General features: G+C 35.9%; 1 protein-coding gene across 3 annotated transcripts; it reads right to left on the minus strand.

The window, feature by feature from the left end:
- Nucleotides 1–122: 122 nt before the first annotated feature.
- On the minus strand, nucleotides 123–24,187 carry LOC125664694 (protein mesh-like). Of its 3 annotated transcripts, none has more exons than XM_056152378.1 (16): nucleotides 23,971–24,187; nucleotides 9,584–9,871; nucleotides 9,352–9,489; nucleotides 9,038–9,200; nucleotides 8,380–8,640; nucleotides 7,609–7,754; nucleotides 6,163–6,311; nucleotides 5,535–5,813; nucleotides 5,019–5,305; nucleotides 4,592–4,735; nucleotides 4,199–4,357; nucleotides 3,726–3,878; nucleotides 2,067–2,174; nucleotides 1,725–1,985; nucleotides 877–1,483; nucleotides 123–710 (listed from the first exon to the last, which is right to left on the minus strand). In XM_056152378.1, exons 1-16 carry the CDS (start codon nucleotides 24,169–24,171, stop codon nucleotides 503–505), a joined length of 3,552 nt encoding a protein of 1,183 aa, XP_056008353.1. In that variant the 5' UTR covers nucleotides 24,172–24,187; the 3' UTR covers nucleotides 123–502. The 3 variants fall into 3 exon arrangements, with proteins under 3 accessions (XP_056008353.1, XP_056008362.1, XP_056008364.1); XM_056152389.1 differs by having other exon boundaries at nucleotides 569–710; nucleotides 939–1,483; XM_056152387.1 differs by lacking the exon at nucleotides 8,380–8,640 and having other exon boundaries at nucleotides 188–710.
- Between the last annotated feature and the right edge of the window lie 1,329 nt (nucleotides 24,188–25,516).

The following is a 25,516-nucleotide window of genomic DNA, read 5'->3' on the forward strand; positions in this document are numbered from 1 at the left end:
TACAATCGCGGATTAGTCTGTGTCAGTTTGCCACGGTAGCAGATAAATATTTGATGAACGTTTGTTCAGGCCATATCTTCATAATGGAAATTTGGCCAAAGCTCAGAATACTGGCACATACTAGATTTTTACTGACCAGATAGTCTGTTGTGACTCTGAACCACAATCGTTCGGGCAAGGTCCAGCTCAACAAATAAAAAAGTAATAGAAAACATTAGAAATTCACATCACTTTATCGCAAAAGGTGAAGCCCTTTTGTGCTCAATGTTTAAGATTCCCTTGTTATACTCGTAACTTTTAAAACATGGAACTCGGTAGAAATTGCAAGTAAAACGCTCCTTTCATGATTTTAAATACTAGAAGATTTATATCTCAAGAAATCTACAGGATATCATTGAGAATATGATCTTGTTTACTGAACACTTTATGAAGTTTGCCGTTCCAGCACCTCCGGGCTATAGTTCTGTCGGTGGGTTCTATACATTGGTGAATTCTTTACATATCAAGGACCGGATTCCGAGTACCCATAGTTGTCACAACCAGGCAGACTTTGTTTACTGCCTTCAGAAACTTCTGATAGTTCAGCACTTGCATCTGTATGTGTCCTCCCGGAATTCATTTGGGATCCCCTATTGTATTTCTGATAACGAGAAGAGCGTCCAGAGGAGTGTGGATTTTCACTGTCGTTTCCTACATACTTCTCACGTGATCTGAAATATAGGTGTTTTGACGTGTAGTCTTAACACTTGCCCACTACGTGTACATATATATCTACATTGAATATACAATATAACGCGCATCATCGAGTGAACTCGGAGATGATGATGTAAGGTTTTAGAACAGAACACATTAGTATACTGAGTAATTCACACATACCTGATTTTACATGTCACAAAAGACCCAATGAATGTGATGAAGATGATGAAAACTAGTCCTACCTCATTGATGAACCACACGTGAGCCTTGTTAGATATAAACTTGAGAAAATTATAGTTGTCCTTCGTTGGAACTGGTGTTGTTTGATGAGCGACATATGTTACTGTGCGTGTTGATTGCGAAGTTGGCGGGGGCGTTCGTGGTTGATGTTCTTGCGATTGTGGTGTAGAGGAAACAGCCGTTTGACCTGCTGACGATGGCTCCAACGTGGAGATCTGTGTTGCGATTGATGTCATTTGATGACCAATAGACATAGGAAAACGTGTTGACTGTGATGTTGGCGCTGGTGTGAGACTTGGAGGAGTGCGCGATTGTGGTATAGAGGTGAAAGTCGTTCGACGCGTTGAAGTTGGCGGCGACGTAAGAATCTTTATACAAGAACAATGTCTAAAATTGCTCCATGTTCCATTCTTACAAGTCGTCGGTGGACATGAACCACTGATTCGATAGCCCATGCCGCACAGAAAGTTAGCTGTTGCATTCTCTAGAGTGTTATTGGTATACCACACACCTCCGTCTTTCGACGGAAGCACAAGACAGGATTGGACTGAAAAATATAAAGGATCACAGACGATACCATGTTTGATGGGCAATATTTATTGTTAATGAATAAGTAGGTGTACCGAACGATTTTCTAATGTATGATGCATTAAGATGCATGCAAAGTTCAACAAAATGGAAAGTGAAAGTACAATTATGTAAAAGTTGATGGCTGTCTGTTGTAAAACTTGATTACAGTAGGTGTGCCTGGTCTCGCAGCATTATGATGATGATTACAGTAGGTTTACCTTGTCTCGCAGCGTCCGCTGCTTGCTGTAGTTGATAAGTGAATTGACGACTACTCTGAGCGATGTCCCGGGACCCAGTCACGTGCAAGTCAAACAAACAATCTGTGTTGCTACCACATAGTTCTCTAGCTTCTGTTGTAACTGGACTAGTGACGGATGACGAAAACACCGGGCGGAAGTCCACTTGCCGTTCACTGTTATAATCTGAGTACGTTTTCCCGTTAGGGTAGGTGAACAATGAGTTCCTGTTTGTGATCCTCCCTTAACAGAAATCAATCTATATTCTACAACAATCTGAAAATAATTTGGAGCGTTTCCGAAATTTAGAGAAGTGGTACTTGCATGATTCATTAATGACGTGGAAAATTGCTTCTTCTGTTGCATCAGATGGCAAACGCAAGTCGTTAGCTGGATCTCCATCAAAGTTTCCGACAAGACCGCTGAGGGTACCTGCGAAATCAACGAAGTAAGTCTTGTCATTAAACAGGCTATATAGCAAAATTTTACCCGATTGTGCTATTCTAAATATAGAGTATGAAAGAATGTTAAATGAGAAATTTTGCATGTACCGTAGTTATAAATGCATTATTAAGTCATGCACACGTGAAAATTAACCAATAGTGTTTCTTTATTAGCAGACTTGATATATAATCTTAAAAGCAGAAATTGTTTAAAACTTCCACTTGAGAAGAAACAATCTATTGATGTGGCCTTCAACACGACATTTAGACATATCGACAACTTTATATCTATAACCAATACCCATTTCCATTTATATGTCGATTCGATATACATGTATCCCATTGAACTCGAAAAAGAATATACCACAAATTCTTTCACGTATGCTTCGTATTTGAGCATCTTATTGAACATAGATTTGAACTGCAAACTATAAATAAAACATTATGACAAAGGAAATTACTTCCCCATCGTCAACTTCCCATATTTGTGCAACAATATCAGGGGCGGATCGAGGAATTGCGGTTACGGGGGGTGGGCGCCACTTTATGAGGCAGTGGGTCCAGGGCGAAGCCCCCGGAAGCTCCTGTATTTAACAGATTTTATGAGGCTTGAAATATTTCTCTTATTTAGTCATTTGTACTATTTCCTATCATTTTGATAAGGTGTTAATCAAATGACCCAAATTTTAAGGGTTTTTTTGGAAAAAATTAAGTTCTCCTAATAAAGTAATTCAAGAAATCAAAAGATTTTGTCATTTACTTATCCCGGAGTGGGAAATTATTGCTTCTTTTATCGTGTAGTACATTTTCCGAAACAAGATACCACGATTTACCTTAAATTTGAAAATTTTAGGGGGGGGGGGGGGCGCCGGCTGCGCCCCTTCTAAATCCACCACTGAATATTCCATTATTGATAACAGTCATAACGGGGAGTTGAAGACCGAAGCAAGACATTTTTGTTCTTTTTTATTCTGTTTCATGAATACAAGAACAAGTAAGCTAAAAATGGAGCACAAATCGTGCTCATAGGAATTCCAACATCTGATAATCTAAGACAGTGTAAATATTGTCAATGAGAAACTCCATTGTCTTTTTAACATCAATATTAAAGTATTTCTGTGTGGAATTAGAGTGATGTCTGTCAAAACAATTCTATGGATGACTGAGCACAAGATATAACCATTTCCATGTTCAATTTTTACGGACGAAACTTTAATTTTTCGCGAAGAATTATGTAAAGTTTTGAAAAGTCATACGTTTTGAAGGTGTTGATTTTGAAAAAAAAAAGTTTTGTGATTTAAAATTCACTAAACGGTTTTTTGAATTTTGAAAATCCACATTTGATTTACACCACCTTTTTCGCATGTGTTGTGGCACAATAGTCTGATGTTTCTCACAACAGTGGGTAGTTTCGCGAGGAGTGCAAATAAGGGCATGGTAGAACATTTGCTAATCCTGCAATGTAGTTCTGCTTTGTAAGGATTTAGTTGTAATTCTTAAATCCAGTATAGTTTATAAAAGTTTAGTTTTACAGTTTTACCTTTCAAATTGTTGTTCCCAATGACTGTGATAACGTTAAGCATTTTCTGACTGGCCAGAATCCTAAATGAGACGCCCAAAGTATCAAACATTACGATGATGTCTCTACCCGTGGAGGTTCCAGAGAGGTTGGGCAAACTGAGCACCGATACACCTGCCAATAGCAAGAAGGTGGGTTTTTGATCACGAATAAGTACAGTAACGAATGATAGAATCAAACAGATGCATGTTATATATGTATATTGCCTTAATTACAGAGTTGAACTTTTATGTAAATGATGGCTTTTTAGTTAATTTGCTTTTGTAGGTTTCGTTGCTAAGATTCATGTGTGATCTAACATTAAGTGATTTTATCTGCAAGACCCATCTTCCTGTTGCATGTACAAATTCATCCTGATGACAAAAGTGTCATGATTATCCACAGTGTGAAGTTTGTTATAGTGAAGAGACTGAAGTTTAGTATACAATACACACCTCTGTATCGAAGCCAGGAGACGTCACTAAAGTCCTGAATTATTCCGTTGACAAGTACGTCTGCCATTCGAATGGAATTCAGACGAACCTCTACTTTGTCCGTTGAATGCGTCACCTGGGAGACGAATGAAGTGCAGACGCTGGCATAGACATTGTTACCTAGGGATCAAATAAGCAACTTCCTGACTACTTCCTTCTTCCTAGTAAATGTTGTGATATGTGAATATTGATATCGTTGGTTTTAATTGCTTATCTTGGAATCATTTTTATGTTTTTATTTAAAACATTGAAATTATTCTGATATCATAAGAATATTCTATTTAAGGTCGGCTTTTACACTAACAAATACCACGAGCTCTGTAGAGCGTTCCCCGACGTATTTAGAAGTAGTACCTGTGCTGTCCGTGACTTGTTCAAATCGAATCTGGCTCTCAAATGATGCAGTCTTAGATATCATGAACTGAAATTCCCCAAGACCATTGAAGTCGTAGCTTTTTCCATCCAAGGTTTTAATATGCGGGTCCCCATGTGCACCAGCTAACGGGTATATGCAAACAGACATCTCAATTGTGCATACAAACATATGATCAAGTTTCTCTTTCATGATTACATCAATTATGAAATATCAAAATAAAACATTCTGTTTCAAATATTTTCCGACTATTCTGAAAACGAAAAATACACCAGAATCACATAAATAGCAAACAAGATGAAAGAAAACCGAAAACAACACGTCTTATTATGGTTTGAATAATGATTGAAATGCACGCACGCAAACACCCACCCACCCACACAAATATACAAGATATATATGATATACCTGGTTGAGGGGGAATGTAGTTAACACAAGAACTGACGTCTCTGAACTCTAGATAATCTTGACATTCGGAGAAGACGGGTATCCCACTAAATCCATTTAATCTGGTGTCGAAGTACCTACAGCAGTGTAAGGACGGAAGCACATCGTAGTAGAAATTGGTCACGTACGGTACATTACCCACCCCTCCCAAATAGTGGTAGCGCTGGAGAGTTCCGCCTTTCTTCACCCGGGAGTCAATTAAATTGCCGTCTTTATCATAGCAACACACATTGTCAATGCCAAGTCGTCTTAATAGAAATATAAAACATCACGTAAATTCGCTTTCAAAACATAATACGTTTTGGAAAAAGGTTACTTTACCGAAACATGATCAATCCCTAAAATCCTAGTGATTTTAACTTCCTCGTATTGCACTGATGCAGGTCGTTCGTTAGAGTTGAAACAGTGCATATACATGTATACAGACATAATTCATTTATCTGGGTTTTTTTCGGTTTTGAAATAACCAGCTCTTACCCTGGTGCACTAAGTCGAACGCAATGTTGGGCATCAGCTCTGTACAAACAATTCAAGTCTTGTTTTCTAGTATTTGTTATCCTATTACAGTCGGGATCGGGCTGGTATCGTGCTGTGTCCACCAAAGCCTGCTGCAGTGTACAGGGACATGGGGATATGTCGCCAGAAGACAGTCGTGGCAAACGAGCTTCATTTCTTAACCAAGAAGAACAAAACTGCTTTGATTGTTCTTGCGAAGGCACTATTGCAAAGATGTCTGACCAAATACCTCTGGTTGGCCTAAAATAAAAATAGTTTCCGTTTCTTTATTTTTCACGTCTTCGAGAATTTTTCACTCATATTAAGACACAAATTTATTCTTATGCATGGTTCTCTGTGGCATACGCATCGCGACAACGCCTACCGAGACACGGGACCCTGTTTTTATAGTCCCATTCGAAAGACACAAATTTCTCTCCTCTAATACCTAGGGTTTGGGGAAGGCACACTAACTACCTACTGTTATGTCTATGGTTTGACTTTGCTCTGATTCAAGCGTGTTCATACCCTCACCCATAGAGAGAAGATAGCTTTGATTTTATGAATGTATACATAGTACACATGTATTTGAACCAAAGGAGATGCTTACATATCAAGATCTGTCTGTAGAGCGGAAGTGACGCGGAGGACTGCCATATATCCATCTGAATGAAGAGTGATGGTAAATGTCCGAAGGCTTTTTTCGATGTTGTCATGCAGCACAGATTTTTCCCATATTAGTTGTTTATTTGTATGTTCCTACAAAATAACCCCCCCAAAAATATCCAAGACGATACCAACAAACACAAGCAAACAAACAAATAAAACAACATAAGGCCATGCCAATTTGTAATCTAGTTCGTCGGATTCGCCGCTTCTATTTGTAACAAATCCAAATTATAATATTATCAAAAAATAATATCCGCCCGCGTGTTCAAAAATATCCGTAAATATTTTTTTTAGTTTTTACAACAAGCGCACAAATAACCTTGATGTATATGCTGACAAATGACAGAAGTGCAGGCTCTCGAGAAATTTCCTAACAGTGTAATACGGTTAAGTTATTCATGATGTCAATCTTAATATGTACGATACTTCATAACATTGGATTGGAAGTTGTTCCTTATGCTGGAATCGAACTGGAAGCCGATGAAACTTTTGAAACGCTATTCGATGCCACTATTTAGAGAACATTGATAGCGTATGATTGATTGTTTGATTAGCCTATATATTGACTGAAGTCTCTCTTGAGAATATTTCACTTACATGAAGACGTTACCATTGCCAGTGAAGGGCTGCAAAATTTAGGCCTATGCTCAGCGCTTATGGCACTGAGGGATCTTTATCGTGCCACACCTGCTGTGACAAGGATCTCAGTTTTTGCAGTCCTATCTGAAGGACCGCCCCATTTATTCGCCTCTTACAACAAGCAAGGGGTAGTGATCGATGACTATTTTAAACCGGACCGACAGTTAACGACAAATTCACAAAAGGTTTGGTGATGTCATATCAAAATTCAAGAAAATGCTCAAAGCGATGCAATGGATATTGCATTTGCAATGAATGTCAAAACTGGATGTGTCCCTAGCAATTTGCATATCTCTGAATCGAAAGTTTGTAGAAATAAAACTTAAATAAAATTCTTCAAAAAGACCTTATCAGTTAATGTTGCAAAGTACATGTATTAGGTATAAAGAAAATAAGTCTTTGAAACCTGAAATACTTATTTATTGACGTAAACTATATCAACAAAGTTGAAAAATATTAAGTTTATGTGGTAAACAAATAATATCTGATGATTTTAGATCTTTATTTTTAGGCGCCCGCTTTTTAAACTCACACTTAATTCAATTAAAAATATTAATATTTCTTGTATTCGCTCACCTCATAATTTTTATCTCCAAAATTAAAAATAATATTTGTAAAATAATTTCGCCCTCTCGCCTCACTTTTTTTGTTTGAAAATCAGAAGAACTATTTTACAAATTGGTGTGGCCTAAAACTGCTGGACCACATTCTGCGAGTATTGTCGTTGGTTTCTAGGTCTAACACGTACCTTCAATGTATATAAATGTATGTGAATTCGTTCAGAGCCTCTTAGTTCGAACGCCTGTGGGTCCCATGAGATGCCATATTGCTGTCCATTAATCCATTTTTCGGGTTCGTGTCGCCTTACTGGGTTATTGGTTATAGCAGGATTCACTAAGGAAAATTAAACAAGGTTTATGAATAGACATAGAATTTCATGCTGTACAGGAACCGTAAAGTAAAGAAATAATGAATATGTTTTATAGTGATATAGATGAGGAATTTGGGTATCAATTGTGTGTACTAGAGTAATCCAAAATGAATGATAAGGAGAATATAGTTAGTGGTGGTTATATGATATCTAATTAACAATGTGAGTATCGTGGTGCTAATTTGAGCAGGGAACAAGGTAAGTGTTTGGTTGTAAAACCATGTGTTGTCTGTTATTAGACATTCTCCTTTTAGTATTGTCTTTTAACCATGTTGTGTGGACGAAATATTTGCTAAACTGTTACAATTGGTGAATTGAAATTACACAATTATATTAAACACACACACGCACGCAGGCACACACACACACACACACACACACACACACACACACACACACACACACACACACACACGTGAACTTTTGAAAATAACGAACAGTGGCCAGTCCCACAACTTATATAACCAATACAAAATAGAGAGTTGGGCAAACACGGACCCCTGTGCACATCAGAGGTGGGATGGGTTGTCTAGGAGGAGCAATTTAACCACTAATTAGATTCTAGATATAAAGGAAACTGTATGGTACCAATCGTATAATGCCCGGTATGATCCCGTGTGTTTCCGTTGACTTCTTTGATGGTAAGGGTGATTGTGATATCACCGGTCAAGTTAAACATCGGCGTGATGCATACAGCGCTGAAGTCTGAATCTCGCCGACACGGAAATGACGTAACAATCGATGAGTACTGGATTTGGATAATAACATCAGGATTCATGCATGGACCTCCGATCACGAGGTATTGTCCTTCAAGCATTGGGCCATACCGAGGGGAAATCGTCAGTGTGCCTATTTCATTGGATTATTAAATATTAGTTTATTACCTTTTATTTGATATCAATGCCCTTATAAGTAAACTAAGTGATACTTATGCCTTACAAGTATGAACAAGTGAAAATAACAAGTGTCAAAGAGGAGTAAGCATATCCCTGTTGACCGGTCACACCCGCTGTTTACCCTTTGTCGCGAGCGGGTAAACGTTGTAATTTGTAGTCAGAATCAGTATGTAAAAAACTGCATAAACTGCAATGGTATAAAACACGTCAGACAGCATTCAACCTATGGACATGTTGTAAATGAAATCAGTAGATGCAAAGTGAGTATGAATTGCTGCTTCAGAATAATTAAAGATAATTTAGAATACTTGAGATAAGATGCCTGGATCAAAGTTAAAATATCTAGATACCCCAGGTATTACATCCACCATTGTCGATTTCTGCAGCATCAATACGGAATGCGAATTTCCCTGGGATTCCTATGTTAGACATGTGATTTACACCGATGATGTCATGTGTTCTCGACGCATTAACAACATAAAATACCCTGCCATCTCCTGCATTAAATCCAACCTACAGTTGTAAAACAAATTATGTATTATATATCAAAACAGTATGGTGGTAAATGTTCATCCGACTATTAATGTCTCGGAAAAGGAGTTGCACTAGCTACTAACGAACCATAAAAGCCCAAACTATGCCTTTCTATACATTAAATCATCACCTGAGCAGGTGTTCCTCCAAGACCAGTTTCTGCGTTTCCTCCACTTGCAGTTCCAGTCGTCCATTTAATTTGTCCATAATTGAAAACGGTGAATGAATGTTGACCATTAGTAATAAGGATCTCTTGAAATGTATTTCTCTGAAGAATATCATGCATTTAATAGATATGTGTTAGAGAGAGAGAGAGAGAGAGAGAGAGAGAGAGAGAGAGAGAGAGAGTATTCTGTACTAACTTTGGTACAGCTTGAACATCCAAAGAATGCGACATTATCCCAGGTTGCTATAAAGACCCAGGTAGCTTGAAAACGATTAAACTGTGGAAAATATGTCCGAACTTCCTCTGTCGCTCTGTGTAGTATTGCTTGATTGGTTGATTCGCGATACCACACAGTTCCCCCCTTTCTTGTATCGACATCTGCCCAGAAAATGGCAACCAGACGTCTGTCGTGTGCTAGCGGAAAAGAATTCGGTGTGTAAGTTGAAAGTGTCCCCAGGAAGGAAATGACGCCATTTGTGTTAACCTGGATTTATTCAGTACAATAGAATGGATACAAAAAAAGTACTTCACATAGTCAGAATCGTCATAACTACAGAGAGAAAAGCATGTACATCCCTCTTAATTATTGTGATAAAACTGTTTTAGAATAGAACATTGTTAGTAAAATGTTAAAGCCTTTACTATAAACAAATTAAGCCCTTTTCACAGATGAGGAGCCGGTCAATGCCGGATGCAAAATTCCAGTCATCCAGGGTGATCCGGTGTTTTTGTGTTATGTGACGGTATAAATACCGTCTTACCACGACGCAGATACAGAATGGACTGGTCTCCCTACGCATAAACACGGTAGCTACCCATACGTCACCTCCGGTTGGTGCCGGTGTGATCACGGAGCTCGCGGAAGATCATGGTCTCTGCCGGTCCATCCAAGGTTGTTTCACGGAGACACGCGGATGTCCATGGTCTTTTTCCTCTGTTTTTATCGTGATTGTCCTTGTAGTTAACGGGAACAACCCATGCACAAACCGTAGGCATCTGTGTTCATAATGGGCCAATACAGAGGATTTTCGTCCGGGACGATCCAGGGAAAAATTAAACATGTTTAATTTTTTCCCGGTTTTGCATGACCAAGTAGGATCGTCAAGGACGACGTCGGACGCATATTCGGTTTGTAGACGATGATGGTGGATTGTCACGGATTGACAATCCGGGATGATCCGGTGTCTCATCTGTGAAGATGTGAAAGGGGCTTTAAGGATTCAGAAGTCGATTTCTGTATCTTTTGCATTTAATATATATATGTGTGTGTATGTATGTATGTATGTATATATATATATATATATATATATATATATATATATATATATATATCGAACAACGAGGTTGTCAAATTTTCGGGACGACCCGTCCCTTCTTCAGGACAAACGAAAACAATTACATAATGTGGTCAATATCAACAGAGCTAATAACAAAAACTACATATAAATACATCTAGCACTACAACTACACTAATCTACAAACGTATTTACAACGCAGACTACATGATTTTGGTCTTAAGGCTTGCCAATCAATGTTAAAAGTGGAGCGAATTAGGACATGCCTTATTCGTCTAAAGAGCTGATCCAAAATGTCCGAAAAGAAAAATAAACTTAATTAATCTCAAGTGGAACGAGTTAACCCAATTACGTTGACAAATAGTAAAGCTAACTAAGGGCTCACGGCGGGGGTGACCGGTTGTCAGGAGATGCTTACTTCTCCTAGTATTCTGATCCGTCCTTTGTTATGTCATGGGGTCAGTGTTTGCCCAACTCTTCAATGTGTATTCTTTATAGGAGTTATGAGATTGATCACTGTTCGTTATCTTCACCTTGCATTTGTTAATCAAACCGTTCTTTACTCACTGATACTTAGTTAACTTGACGTATATATAGGACTCATGGCAGGTGTGACTGGTTGACAGGGTCTGCATACTCCTCATAGGCATATGGTCCGACCTCTTTTATGTTTATATATTCAGGGGTCAGTGTTTTCATGGAAGTTTGTTACAATTTTACCCGATTTCTAAGTTTGATGTTTTTCCGTTGCGCTTTATTTTACTAAAGGACACAATGGGAAATTCCAGTATTTTATAGCTTTCTTCAGATGAAATATATTTCAAAATGGTCGTTGAAGGAAACCTTTGATTGCATCTTGTTTAACGTCCACCTCGAGGTTTTTTCATTCATACGGTGACGTCACCAAGACCGGTGAAGGGCTTCAAATTTAAACCTTTGTTCGGTGCATACGGGTATTGAACAGTGAGGGTTATTTAGTGTTCCACACCTACTGTGATACGGAACATCTGTTTTTAAGGTAATCTCTTAGGACCCGTGACATTGACACATGGTGCCGAGACTTTGGTTTTGATAATGTATCAATGATGTACATATACATGGATAAAAACAATTTATATCAACTTGAACAACTCAATAGATATAGATAGTGATCAGGACGGTAAATCAACTACTAACAGCTCGACTTGTAAAATGTTAAACAGCTGACTTAGATAGTTTTATCGTACTTTCAACATAACCTGATAGCACAATCTTGAATTCATCTTTTTTTCAATATTGATTACGAAGTTATGTCTTGTTATTTTTCAGCGATCAATCAGTGCAACAAGTCTAGTTAAAAAAACACTAAAATATGTTACCCGATAAAATAGGTTTATTAACAATAATTGATGGTAATTTTCTTATTTTGATGTCTATGGGGACATTCGTGTCGTATTGACTGAACCTCTTTAAGAATTTTGTATGTGTTTTGTATTAGAAAATACAGATGTATACAGATAACTCACGAACAGCTTGAACATATTGGAAGACTTCGGAACTCTAACCGAGAAAGATGATGGTAATTAGTTGGTGTTATTTATCTTCGTCTGAACTGATAGACATTATTCTCAACCTTTTAAAGCGATTCTTTTTAAACTGACAGTGCATGATTTATGCATACCAATATTTTAATAGTATACGTATGCCCATATTGTTTTTGTTCTAGATGCTGCTTTGGTAATTCTGATATAGAAATATATTTTAGGTGGCTATCATTATTAAAACTGATTAAATTTAGAGCATTTTGTGTGATATACACTGAATAGAATTTGAAAGGCAGTGTTTCGTGTAGTTCAATACATTTTGAGCATTTTACCATTTATTCAAATTTTTTATCTTAGGATACAATATGATAAACCAAACTTAATGTTTAAAATTTATATTTTCCAGATTACGACAGATATTCTTCCAAGAGTCCACTCAATTACGCTGAAGTTAGCAGCCGCTAAGAAAAATCACTGATTAAAAGACTGAGGACTCAAGGAACAAAATTGCTTTGAAAACTATTTCAAAACGAAAATTTGAATTGAATTCATGTTTTGAATTAAAGATATATCAATTGCAGCCAGCACACACGAGCGACCTCGCTCACATGAGAGATTACACGCTGATGATGAATCTCACTGATATCTGTAATGAAAAGGATGGAATGATGGAATCAAATAAGATTGACCACAAATTTCATTATTGGATCTTTTGTTTTTGGCAATAACATTAGCCAACTTACTGTGGAATCATCAATGTCCATGGGGGTTGATGTTCGCGGATTTCGGGGGCCATTCTTACCCATGATTTTACGTGTATAAACCAAGTAGAGTTATCTCTCCTAGTGACATCGTATCGCTTACCCACGAAAATACGTCCCCACGAACCAGCAAAATTGCCCCCCACGAATTAAAATGATTTCACAGTATATGAAACAAATGCGCATTGATCATTTAGTTCACAAGGATAAAATACTCTTATTAGATGGGTATGATTACGTAGCAAAGAAAACTTTATGTTTTTATGATTTCCAGATTGATATTATATTTGCCAATCCACTTCAAATTATTCAAAATATAGGAAAACGAACAGTGACTCATTTTATAAATAATAGTAATACCATATTTATATGACAATCTTTTCATACACTATGTACGCTCAAAGGTATTTACAATGCATATATACCTTACTATATAATATTATACACAATACATAGAAAATAAATAAACATTAAGGAGGTACGCTACACCAGAGAAATTTGATGTAGATGAAAATTGGAGGATATGTATAACAATATTTTGAATTTGAAAATTTTCATATTTACTTTATTTTGTCAAAAAATACAGTTTTAGTAGAAGGTAATCTGAATTTTTTTAAAAAAACACTGCTGGACTCGAACCTGCGACCTACAGTTCAGCAGTCGGTATTCTAACCTACTGAGCTACTCGGCTAGGTATTTAAATTGAAAAGGAAAAGTCCAATATTGCTGATATCGATTTTTTCATCCATGTTTTAATGGAAGTCAGCCATTATGACGATGTAGAGTACTACCTTAAAAAGCAATGATATAAAAGCGTTATCAGATGCAAACAGTCCGTAGCTGGTACCCACACATAAACATGAAAACACAAGATACCATAAATATGCTAGATAAGAATAAACATCTGTTACAGGGCGTATTAAAATAATAATAATAATGAAATACACACACGCACACACAGCATATAATGTCACGGTTATAATACATTAAAACAGCATTTAAAAAATAAATAAAACATCACAAAATGATACTCGAAAACTAAAACACCCAGTCAAACAGATAAGATAATCTTAATGCACTGAAACAGCAAACAGGAATGACTGAAATGATAACAGATAAGATAATCTTAATGCACTGAAACAGCGAACACGAATGACTGAAACGATAGAAACTAGTTCTGGAAAACTTGATGGGAAAAATGTGTTTTCAATGACTTCTTAAACGCACAGTGTTCTGCAGTCCTTTACATGTTCTGGAAGGGCATTCCACTGTTTTGGAGCTGAAGGATTAATTTGTGAGTCACCTGCTGTCACTGAAATGTTTCTAATGATATTTGCATTACGACAAGATGCAAACACAATGACCTCGGTCTTATCTGTGTTGAGTTTCAACACATTGCCATGCATCCAAAACTCGATGTCGTATAGACAACGCTCAATACGATGTAATGTATCTGCCTGTGTAGCTATGCCCGTAGGCTTAAAAGACAGATAAAGCTGAGAGTCATCAGCGCAAAAATGGTGATCAAGTCCATGATATCTACAGATGGAGCCAATTGGTTTTGTGTACATTGCATAGCATGTTGATTCCTATAAACAAGTAGAGTAAACATAGACCCCTGGACAAACCAGTCATGGAATCAAGGGACTGGAGAGAGAATTATTCCCTGTTGATCGCTTGCACCCGCACTAAGCCCTATATCTTGATCAGATAAACAAAGTGGTCCGTAGTCAGAATCAGTGAAGGAACGCCCTCAGTTTGTATAAAACAGCATTTTACCCAATGACAGAATGTGTTTTACGATGTAAATAACATCATTATAGCCATATAAATCATATATTTTGAAAATGCGAACTTTAAACGTGGCTTTTGAAAACCCTGTAACATCAACAAACCTGCCAGATCAAAAGACCTGCCACATGCAGAACATCCCTTTATCGAATCAACCGATAGACAAAGCACTGATTTCAATCTATTTATTCACTCCAAACCAGATCATTGGTACATGAGCTCTAAAAAATATATACATAGGAAAATAATGATACTGTTAAGCGTCACAAAATATACGAGTATAGATTGAAAAATAAATAAATACAAGTATCAACAAGAAGTACTGTGAGCAATACTCACTAAGAATACCCCCTGTTTACCCCAATCTCCCAAAGGGTGTTGGTAATAGGTAAAACTTCAGTATTATGATCCAAAAGGTATCTAGGAACACAGCATCTTCATGCGATGAAAAAAGCCATTAAAGAATTTAAATGGAAACCATATTGCTACTTCGATGTCCAGTGCGCGTGACCTTTGACCTTTTGACCCCAAAATTGATAGGGAACATCTTCATTCCATGGGTAGTCCATATGTATGATATGGTGACTGTAGGTGGAAAGGATAACGCTTTAGAGCGCGGAAACCATATTGCTACTTCGATGTCCAGTGCGCTCGACCTTTGACCTTTTGACCCCAAAATCGATAGGGAACATCTTCATCCCACGGGTAGTATATATGTATGATATGGTGACTGTAGGTGGAAAGGATAACGCTTTAGAGCCCGGAAACCATATTGCTACTTCGATGTCCAGTGCGCTCGACCTTTGACCTTTTGACCCCAAAATCGATAAGGAACATCTTCATCCCATGGGTAGACCATATGCATGATATGGTGACTGTAGGTGGAAAGGATAACGCTTTAGAGCCCGGAAACCATATTGCTACTTCGATGTATATTTGATATGGTGACGGTAGGTGGAAAGGATAATGCTTTAGAGCTCGGATCCATTGCGTCTACAGACGGACGGACAGACAGACGGACAACCCGATTCCAGTATACCCCCCCCCCACAACTTGTTGCGGGGGGTATAATAAACTGGTTAAATATACATAAGTTCAGGAGGAGCAGACAGTACTAAATATTCTTATAACAAACTTTGCCACATGCAGGCAACACTAGTATAAGTAGGGTTACCAAGTGTGGAATAAAAGTCAGGTTCGTCTGAAATGCAGTTGTAATAATCAGTCTTAAAAACAAAGAGTGTTGTTACAAGCTGTGTCAGCTGGAACTGAAACGCATTTCTCATCTCATTTTTCTACAATTGAATTCAAACATATTTTATTGATAAACTCAAAAGGATTGGGTTACAGGCTTCGCCTATGTAGGCCCTCTTCCAATTCTTTTATCTCTTCTGGTTTACTAAGCACAGAAGGATAGACGGCATGCACTTTTGTTTTGATGTGCCTAATACGGGAATTTGACAGTCCTCTTATACTTTTTATATCAATTCTGCCAAGGTTTGAAATTCAAGGTTATCTTCACTCTTCATACATTTTGTAAGTGTAGAGGAGTGACTTGTCTTGGTCGATGGGTTATAAACACCATTCACTCTAAGTAGAATGGCGGCGGTGCACGCATATTTAAGAAAAATGTTACGATAACGAAAAGTGACCAATCTTATAATAAATCCCATAAAAATACGAAATCAAGAGTAGGATAAACACGGACTACTGGAAACAGGAGAGGTGGTATCAGATGACAACGAGGAGGAAGTATTCCCTGTTGATAGGGTCCAGTCGCCGTAAGCCCTGCATCTTGATCAGGTAATCAGAGCGATCCGTAGTCAAAGTTAGGATGAAAAATCCGGCCTAACAATTGGTATGAAACACGTCAGAAAGTATTCGACCTAGTGATATTCATTATTTGCAAATTTGATCATCATAACGAACATAGAAGTTACGAAATATTGACTTCAAACGAGACTGTTGAGACCTTTGTAACATCAACTTATTTGTGAGTAGCTTAAATCGATTAAACAAAATAATGATATATATCATATATCAAATCAGTTTAGGAACATCAGGATCACATTCAGGTGATAATCGACTGTTGTTGTATAAATATGGGAAGGTGATGATGGAGAAGCTGAAATCACCTCGTTTTTCATAAAGTTGAGTTGAACATAGTTTGCCATCAGCATTTATGTAATTATTTGTAGAGGTACTCCATAGTGTTGCGCCCATATGAAATTTTAAAATACTGTTGGAAGACCTGATCACTAAAGACTACCTAGATATTGTCAATGAGGAACTTGAGCATACTTTGATATCAACCCCAGAGTACTTTAGAGAAATATGAGAAAACAAATCTTGAACATTCGTAAATTGAGAAATCATCGATGATTTGCAGGTTGTGCAATTGGTATTTAGATATAGAGTTGACAGAGGACTTATAGAGAACATTTGTAATTTGATTTTGAGTTTTGACGTCGAGCGATTGAGTGTACATTTGTCACAGAAGTAAGAAAAAAGAAGACTAGATACGATGACCTTCAGGCGTCTCTTCATCTTTTCTATTATGATATATGTAAAACTTGTACGGTACAAATTTTGATGCACAATGATGTCTCTTCAGTGATGCTCAACCAAAATTTTTAAAATCCGAAATAATAAACTTGTAAGAGTTATTTTTGGAGATAATCTTTATTTTTGAAATTAATTTCTAAATTTTACCATAGCAATTAAATATACATCCGTATTTTCAAGTTAGTAACGAATTACTTAGATGTTTACTATTATTACTTTTTCGTTCATTTTTCCATATAGAATAATAGTATGAATGTTACTTGTAGATATGTATTATCTACTATTCATGAGATATACGTGTATATAATAACAAACAATAACATTCTGAATTTTGAAATGAATTTCTAAATTTTATTACGGCAATTAAATATACATCCGTATTTTCAAGCAAGTAACGAAGTACTTAGCTACTGGGCTGTAGAGACCCTCGGGGACTAACAGTCCACCAGCAGAGGCCTCGACCCAGGGGTCATAATGTAAAACTTATACGGTACCAATTTTGATGCACCAGATGCGCATTTCGACAAATAATGTCTCTTCAGTGATACTCAACCGAAATTTTTGAAATCCGAAATAGTAAACTTGTAAGAGCTCTTTTAGGGGAAAACAGTGCCAAAAAATGTAGTCAAATTCGTCTAAGGATAAGAGCTATGCATTAGGGAGATAATCTTTAATTTTGAAATGAATTTCTAAATCTTACCACAGCAATTAGATATACATCCGTAATTTCAAGTTAGTAACGAAGTACTTAGATGTTTAGAAATTTCAAAAAATTCCAAAATATCCAAATTTACTATTACTATTTTTTCGTTCATTTTTCCATATAAAATAATAGTATGAATGTTACTTGTAGATACAAGGTGAAGATAACGAACAGTGATCAATCTCATAACTCCTACAAGCAATACAAAATAGATAGTTGGGCAAACACAGACCCCTGGACACACCAGAGGTGGGATCAGGTGCCTAGAAGGAGTAAGCATCCCCTGTCGAGTGGTCACACCCGCCGTGAGCCCCATATCCTGATCAGGTAAACGGAGTCATCCGCAGTCAAAATTAGTGTGCCAAGAACGGCTTAACAATCGGTATGAAACACGTCAGACAGCATTTGACCCAATGTGAGGTTGTATTGACGAACTAGATCGTTATAACGACCATAGAATTTGAGAAATGCTGACTTCAATCGAGACTGTTGAAATCCCTGTACCATCAATTTGTTTGTCAGTAGTTTACCTCGATTTAAAAACTGACTATACCCAGAACAAGCTCTTGCGTATCGAATCAGTTGAGATATATAAACACCATATGCAGGTGATAATGGAATATTGCTACATAAATGTGGAAAGTTGACGATGGAGAAACTGAAATCATCCCGTAGATATGTATTATCTACCATTCATGAGATATACATGTATACGTGTATTTAAGTGCTTGTCTCAGAGAAAAACAGGCAAAATCAGAAAAATATTCCAGAAGGGGGGGGGGGGGGGTCAAAACTTTCCAACAATGATGATATTTTTTTGATGTATGGTCTAAAGTGAGTCAATCGTGAGACCAAAATATAGGTCAAGTTCATTCTATTTATAGTAACACGAGCAAACTGCATTTCGGTCAATCCCTAGCTTCCCTACATAGAAAATGGTTTAAAATTACCCATTTTTGCAATAAATTGAATTAGTTAATATCAGTTTTATGAATTAAAACTTATTGATATGGTGAAATATACAGTCTAATGTATCATTTGCGACTGTTGGATGATTTTTCATGTTTGACGCATTAAAAGGGGGGTGCGGCAAACATGGCTTACTATTTGAGACGTTCATTGTTAGTCAACTTTGAGCACCTGTATCGTGTAAGGTAGACAACTATTTTAATTGGTAGTATTTCCATATTTTTTAGATACTTAAGATATATTAAGAATTATATTATGGAGCTTGGCAAATAATGAGAAGTAGCTGAAAATTGCCATAAATAGTAGCTATATTCCGACGTATTTGAAGAAAATTAATTTGGTTGTAAAACCGTTTCTTTTAATGATTTCTAAACAATTTTTTTATAATACTCGTTTAAAAACATTTATATTATCATTTCTAAGCTCGGAAATAGTGAAAAAGGCCGGAAAAACATGATAAATACACTTCTTCTGTATAAATCGAAATGGGGATTCCCCGTGTAACTCTTCAAAAAAAGAGTCTCAAAAGGTATACGAGAAATGCTGGCATCGTCTGACTTGTAATTTTTGCAAATGTTTTGGAGATCATAGCTTTATTTGTGGAAATTTTGGTAATAATTTCGAAGATTCTGACACTTCATCGTTGATTGATTGTAAGAAAGATACTTCTGCACACCTATGTTCATCAAACGGTTCGAAATACGCTTATTGATTCTGTACCGGACCAGAGTTTTACAGTTTTATGCGTTACCGGACAGTTAAATATGTCAAAAACAACGAGACCATTACGGCATATATTGGAAAAGAACACGGACAATTGCTCTTCCAGAAAGGCGAAAGCGGATTGAGGTGCATCACCAATGTTTTGGTATCGGTCAAGGGAGGCAATTCAGGTTGAAGCTGGTAAGGAAACTTTACATAAATTTGTGTTTATAATGTCCCACTCCCGGCTCCAGCTCCCCGAAAAATATTAGCTGGGTTTTTTAATGTTTTTTTTATAAAGTGTGATGCCAAATCTGTGGGTTTTGTAGCAGTAATTAGGTGGTGGAAAAATGAATATTTATGTCTATACTGAGGAAATGTTCATGTAGTGTTATACCGTATTACAGAGACCTTCCATAGGAACTATAAAATCTTCAGAGGCATCAGAGCCAGTGACGTTTTTTGTCTAACACTCAGACAGTAAGAAAAGGAGATTAAAGATCTGTAATTTATTCCAAATTTTAAAAGCCAGTCACATTCCATTTAAATATTTCAATAGTGATTGGGGGTGGGGGTGGTTGAGAAAGAATAGAGGAAAAAATTCCAACTCCCACAGAAGGTGGAAAAAATCTGAACAGGAAATATGAGTAATTTGCTTTTGGTCATTGAATAATACATTCATTCAAGGACAAGTGTAGTGTAAACCTTTTTTAATGCACTGCTTTTGTTTTTGCTTTTGTTTGAACAATTAACCCGCCATGAAACATGATGCGGAAAGTAGGTACATTCCCTAACTGAAAATATGTCAGGATCAAGGAACAGTACCAATATATCATCTGATCTGAACACCTGATATCAAATTCATATTGCTCCTGCACACTACTGTCTGAGGTATAAAATCATTCAAATGTATGTAGTCAAATCTAAAGGCATAAATTATGATAACATAAACCTACAAACATATATAACTATGTCATATACCAAATTTGCTACAACCTACCATTTATCACAGTACTGTATCCCTTTTTGTTAGAAAATTCTTAATGGAATTTTTTACTTTATTGCAGGGTATAAAGCAAATTGAGGAATTCTTTGGCATGTTTGAAAGTACCTACCAGTATTGAAGATGAAATACAAGTAGGTAAAATAAATGCATATCCTGTACTAATTCTACATTTATAAAATTGATTTTCAATCTGATGCCCAACTGATCAAATAAACCTGAACTAGCATATATACATGTATGGTCTGAAAATGATAACTTATTTTGCCTTTGTTTGTTGCTTATTAATGAATCTGTTTTCAAATACTTCGAGTGTTTGATAATCTAAATATATTTTTACATTCAGAATGTTGTAAAAATGAATTACATGTGAATTCTAATTATTAATCATAATTATCCAAGAATTTGTTTTTAGCATGTCTGGCTGTCTTTTTGTCCTTATTCTGACAATGAAAGTATTACAGAGTGTTTTGTATGTATTATATATAATAGCCCCCCCCCCAATTTTATCTTTTCAGAGAAAGTTTTCATTAAATGTATGATTTTTACTTATAGTGTAAGAGAATGAACCAAACAAAACAAAGAAACTGTGAATGAGTGTCCAAGATGTCACATTAGAAGCAATGGAAAATCTGCACATAAATGAACATTATCTGAAGTATAGTTATGGATCTGATAGCAATGTTCAGTATTAGAAGAGACCTTGTCAACAATGTACATGTACTATAATGCTGTGTACATCAATATTTCTTAATTCTACAATTGTTATAGATTATGGTATAATACATGGGATTACATTATATTTGTCTGTTATATACACATTGCATGTATTTAATTTTATGAATCGATCAGACTAAAAATGTAAATTTTTGTGTTTCTGTTAACATGTAAGTCAAAACTGAAGTAGGCTGGTAGAATATACATTATAATTTTTTTCTCAAACTTTTATTTTCAAAACAACACTAAGAGACAATCTAATCACAATCTATATTTTTAAAGTTACAAGTACATTAACATATTTGATTTGAGGGGCTCAGTTTTTACAGTTAATGGTACTTTTAAATATGCTTGATATTAATTACTTTGAAATTAGTACAAGTGTGAACTTCAAAACAATGTTTATTGAAAAATCTCTTTAACAATATATATTTTATTTTAAATTCTAGGGTAGGAGGTATAATTTCAAAACAGTGGAAACACAGTAATTTTCATTTTAGGCCCCATTGTCATTAAACATAATGCAAGGATTTTGTAAAGAACTGAATTTTTCTCTCAAAATGCTCCATAAGATGGGTTAAAGGTTGTTAAAACTTAGTGGATGAAAATTTGTTTTTTTTATTTGATATCATTGTTTTATTTTTTACCTTCAAAACATAAAACTTGTAGTGAAGGACTGAAGCTTAATCAAGATAAATAAAATTTAATGAAAGTAAAGGCCATATTCAAAGTCACTTCTTTATTACAAATAGATCGATAGAAACCCAATGAATGAAAGTCATGTTTAAGGTCGCATTACATGTAAGGTCAAATACATTTCATGCAAATGATGTTTTTATTATGTTACACATGTTAAATCTTGCACAAAAGTCAATCTCATGAAATAATCATTCTGTCCATGTTCGGGGATGAGGTTAAATTTATATATTACTATACTGTATCTATTTCTACTTCAGTAATTCTACAAGATCCCTCAAACATTTAGACAGCTTTGGTTGTTATGGATTTTTAAATCTTATGTACATTGTTAAAAAAATCTCTGTAGATTGTTTCATCTACAAGATATTTAAGGTAGCTCATTACACCAAGGCTCATATCACAAGTTAGCAATTTGAATGTTTTGTGAAATTGTTTTTATCGATTGATTTGGTTGCATGTATATCATTGTGGCTCAGTGAATAAAGCATTGGGCTGGTGAACCTTAGATCTTGAGTTCAAATCCGCCATAGGCTATTTTTTATAGTTAATGATATTAATTTTTAAAATCATGTTACTTTTATCCAAAATTGCATATTGTATGCCTTTTTGACATATATACTTATGATGTATCATATCCTTCATGATGAAATCATTCTTGTGCTGATTTGAAAAACTCTTTAAGTTGTAGTGAGCCACCTTAACTCTCCTTGAAAGAAGATTGGTGTATTGCTTTTCACATATTGGTCTATCTCTCAATTGGTTCATAGACAGACATGGTATTAGAAAAGTCTTTTCTGTATAGGTATCCTAAGGCAGGCTGATGTATCTTAGTACATAACCCCTATTCAATTTTAGGACACTTGGTTAAAGGAGTTGGAGTAACATAAATATCTTTAACGATCAGGGGATCAGATTTATGTGGTCAAACATGTGGATTATTTTGAAATTGTGCATAATAATACAGTTTTGGTGTATAATTACTATGATTTGTATAAGATACTTCGAATTACTAATTTCAAAATTAGTATTTATTAAAATTTTCTTAAAATGAGAATGTTTTTTCCTTTGGTATTGATATAATTGTTGGTATGGTATGTGAAATTCATTGTGTGGTGGATTTTATCGACTTTGTCAGATTTCCTAATGGTAGTCTCTTCGCATCCCTTGACGAAATGGACAATATTATTTGCCGAGCTCAATATTTTTATGAGTTGGCCATATATGACAGAGCTTTTACTAAATGAACACAAAACCCTCAAACTTGGCCTACCTTGGAAGACTGATGGCTCCGAACATAAGGAAAAAATGCTGAATCAGCTATTGTTTGGGGGTACCCATAATAAAGGCATCGGTACTCGATTATGATAAAATATTTTCACCTCATTTTAAGTATGATTTATAGCATAGAGGAGGTACTTTTTTAAGTCTGTCCAGAATTGGACTGCCTATCTCAGTTATCTATATTTCGGGTATCGAAAATAGCTGAAAAAGCTGTATTTTGGCTTGATAATTGAGACCAATATGCCTGGAATAGGTGGCGCTGTATAAAAAGAACATGCAGGGATATTTTACTGAAATATTTTGTAAATGGAGATAGAACCCATAGGTGATTCTCCATGTAAAATATCACAAGGATTGGTAACATGTGCTTCTGGACTGTTTTGCATGGTTTTATCTGAGACAAGCACTTAATAACAAACAATCATAATGATATAGTAAGATTTAAAACAAATTACTTAAAGGCGCTTTAGAAGGTTAATGAGGGGAATAAAACACAATTAAATGACATTGAATGGCACAAGATCTTATATCTGTAAAATTACCAAAATAAAACAAAATGATTCATATCACTTACAATCAAGTGGTCATGTTGATGGTCAAAGAATGGAAACAAAGTTGAAATAGGAATTTCTGGAGAGCTACCGTCATCATTTTTGTCAACAGCCGTATCTCTATTAGAGTGTCCATGGGGATAAAATTGATTAATACAAAAACTGTGAGGCAGAAAACAGAAAATTAAAGCAAAGATGATCAACTTCATTTCTATTTGTCTCATCTGAAAATGCTTGATGTTACATGTACCTGTACATCAAGATAGTGGTCATGATTAATGGCGAGATAAGCTGTAACTTCCTTGTTCTTCTGACTGGCGTAAAAAGGATTGGCGGATCGATTGCTCACCATGACGACGGTAACTAGCCCGACATTAGACACATAAACAACATGGCGCGGATCATGTCGTTAAAGGACATACCAGACGATTTTTCTGCATCATACATGTTACATACACCGTCTCTTCGGCAAAAACAATGGCTGTCGCGTTTATGAAAGATTCTTATGTTAAATCAGTCAAAGTATATGCACAAGAACGCGAAAATATGCTAATAAAAGCCGAAGTATATCGGAGTCAGAGGAAAACAGAGGACCCACACAAGATCAACATTGATGTCAACTTTGAAGGGAAGAAGTTAGACGATGCACATTGCAGTTGCAAAGCTGGGTGTGTATACGGTTATTTTTGAGTTATTGAAATAGTTTTTACTTGTTTACAATTTCAATTTTACGTTTTTGTTTATTCAAATTATTGTTCTTGAAGTGTATAGATCTACGTACATGCGTGCATCAGCCTCAGGTATAAATAGAGAGCGTTTGTAAACAACCTCACTCGGAAAAGTTTTATCATATTTCATAAACGTTGCTCAGTGTTGTTCTTATTCTTTTTTTTTTCAAATTTCATTTGTTGTATTTTTGTTCCTTTTAGTAACTCGGTGCATTTTACCAATGTTTGTGTTTCCAGTTACTTGCTAACTAAAGGGTGCACATTCCAGGTCAGTGTAACTATGATTCAGTATCTTTACCAAATTCAGGTACACACCTTTCCCAAAAGCCTGTTTAGATAATTATACTAAACATATATGTGTAAAATAATTTTGTATTGTGGTACATGTAGTGTTATAATGCTATTGTTAATTTGATAAATGTATATTATGCAAATTTGGTGTGGGGATTGGTTTCTATTTCTTCATGTTGTGTACATATTACAGGGAGGCAGGTCAATGTGCACATGTCGTAGCTGTTATCATGATTCTGGAGCAGTGGAAGATTTCTGGTTTTGTTGAAATTCCCTCAATGCTGTCATCAACTTCCCTCCCCAACAGTCGGATAAGCCAAGAGGTGACAAGATTCAACCAGAACCAGTGTCCCAGATGATCATTTCCAACCCATCAAACCTAAACAGAAAAAGAAAGCCAATTGTGGCTTCTTTTGTTGACACATGGTAAAAAAATTGTGTACATCTTTCAATCAATTTTTTCTCTTCATTTTTTTTGTAATTGTTTTGCATGACTGATTGTCATTCTATATTGCACTCACATGGAGACAGTCTTTAAATTATATATATA

This window comes from Ostrea edulis, chromosome 1 (assembly GCF_947568905.1).
Source record: "Ostrea edulis chromosome 1, xbOstEdul1.1, whole genome shotgun sequence".
NCBI classification, from domain to species: Eukaryota; Metazoa; Mollusca; class Bivalvia; order Ostreida; family Ostreidae; genus Ostrea; species Ostrea edulis.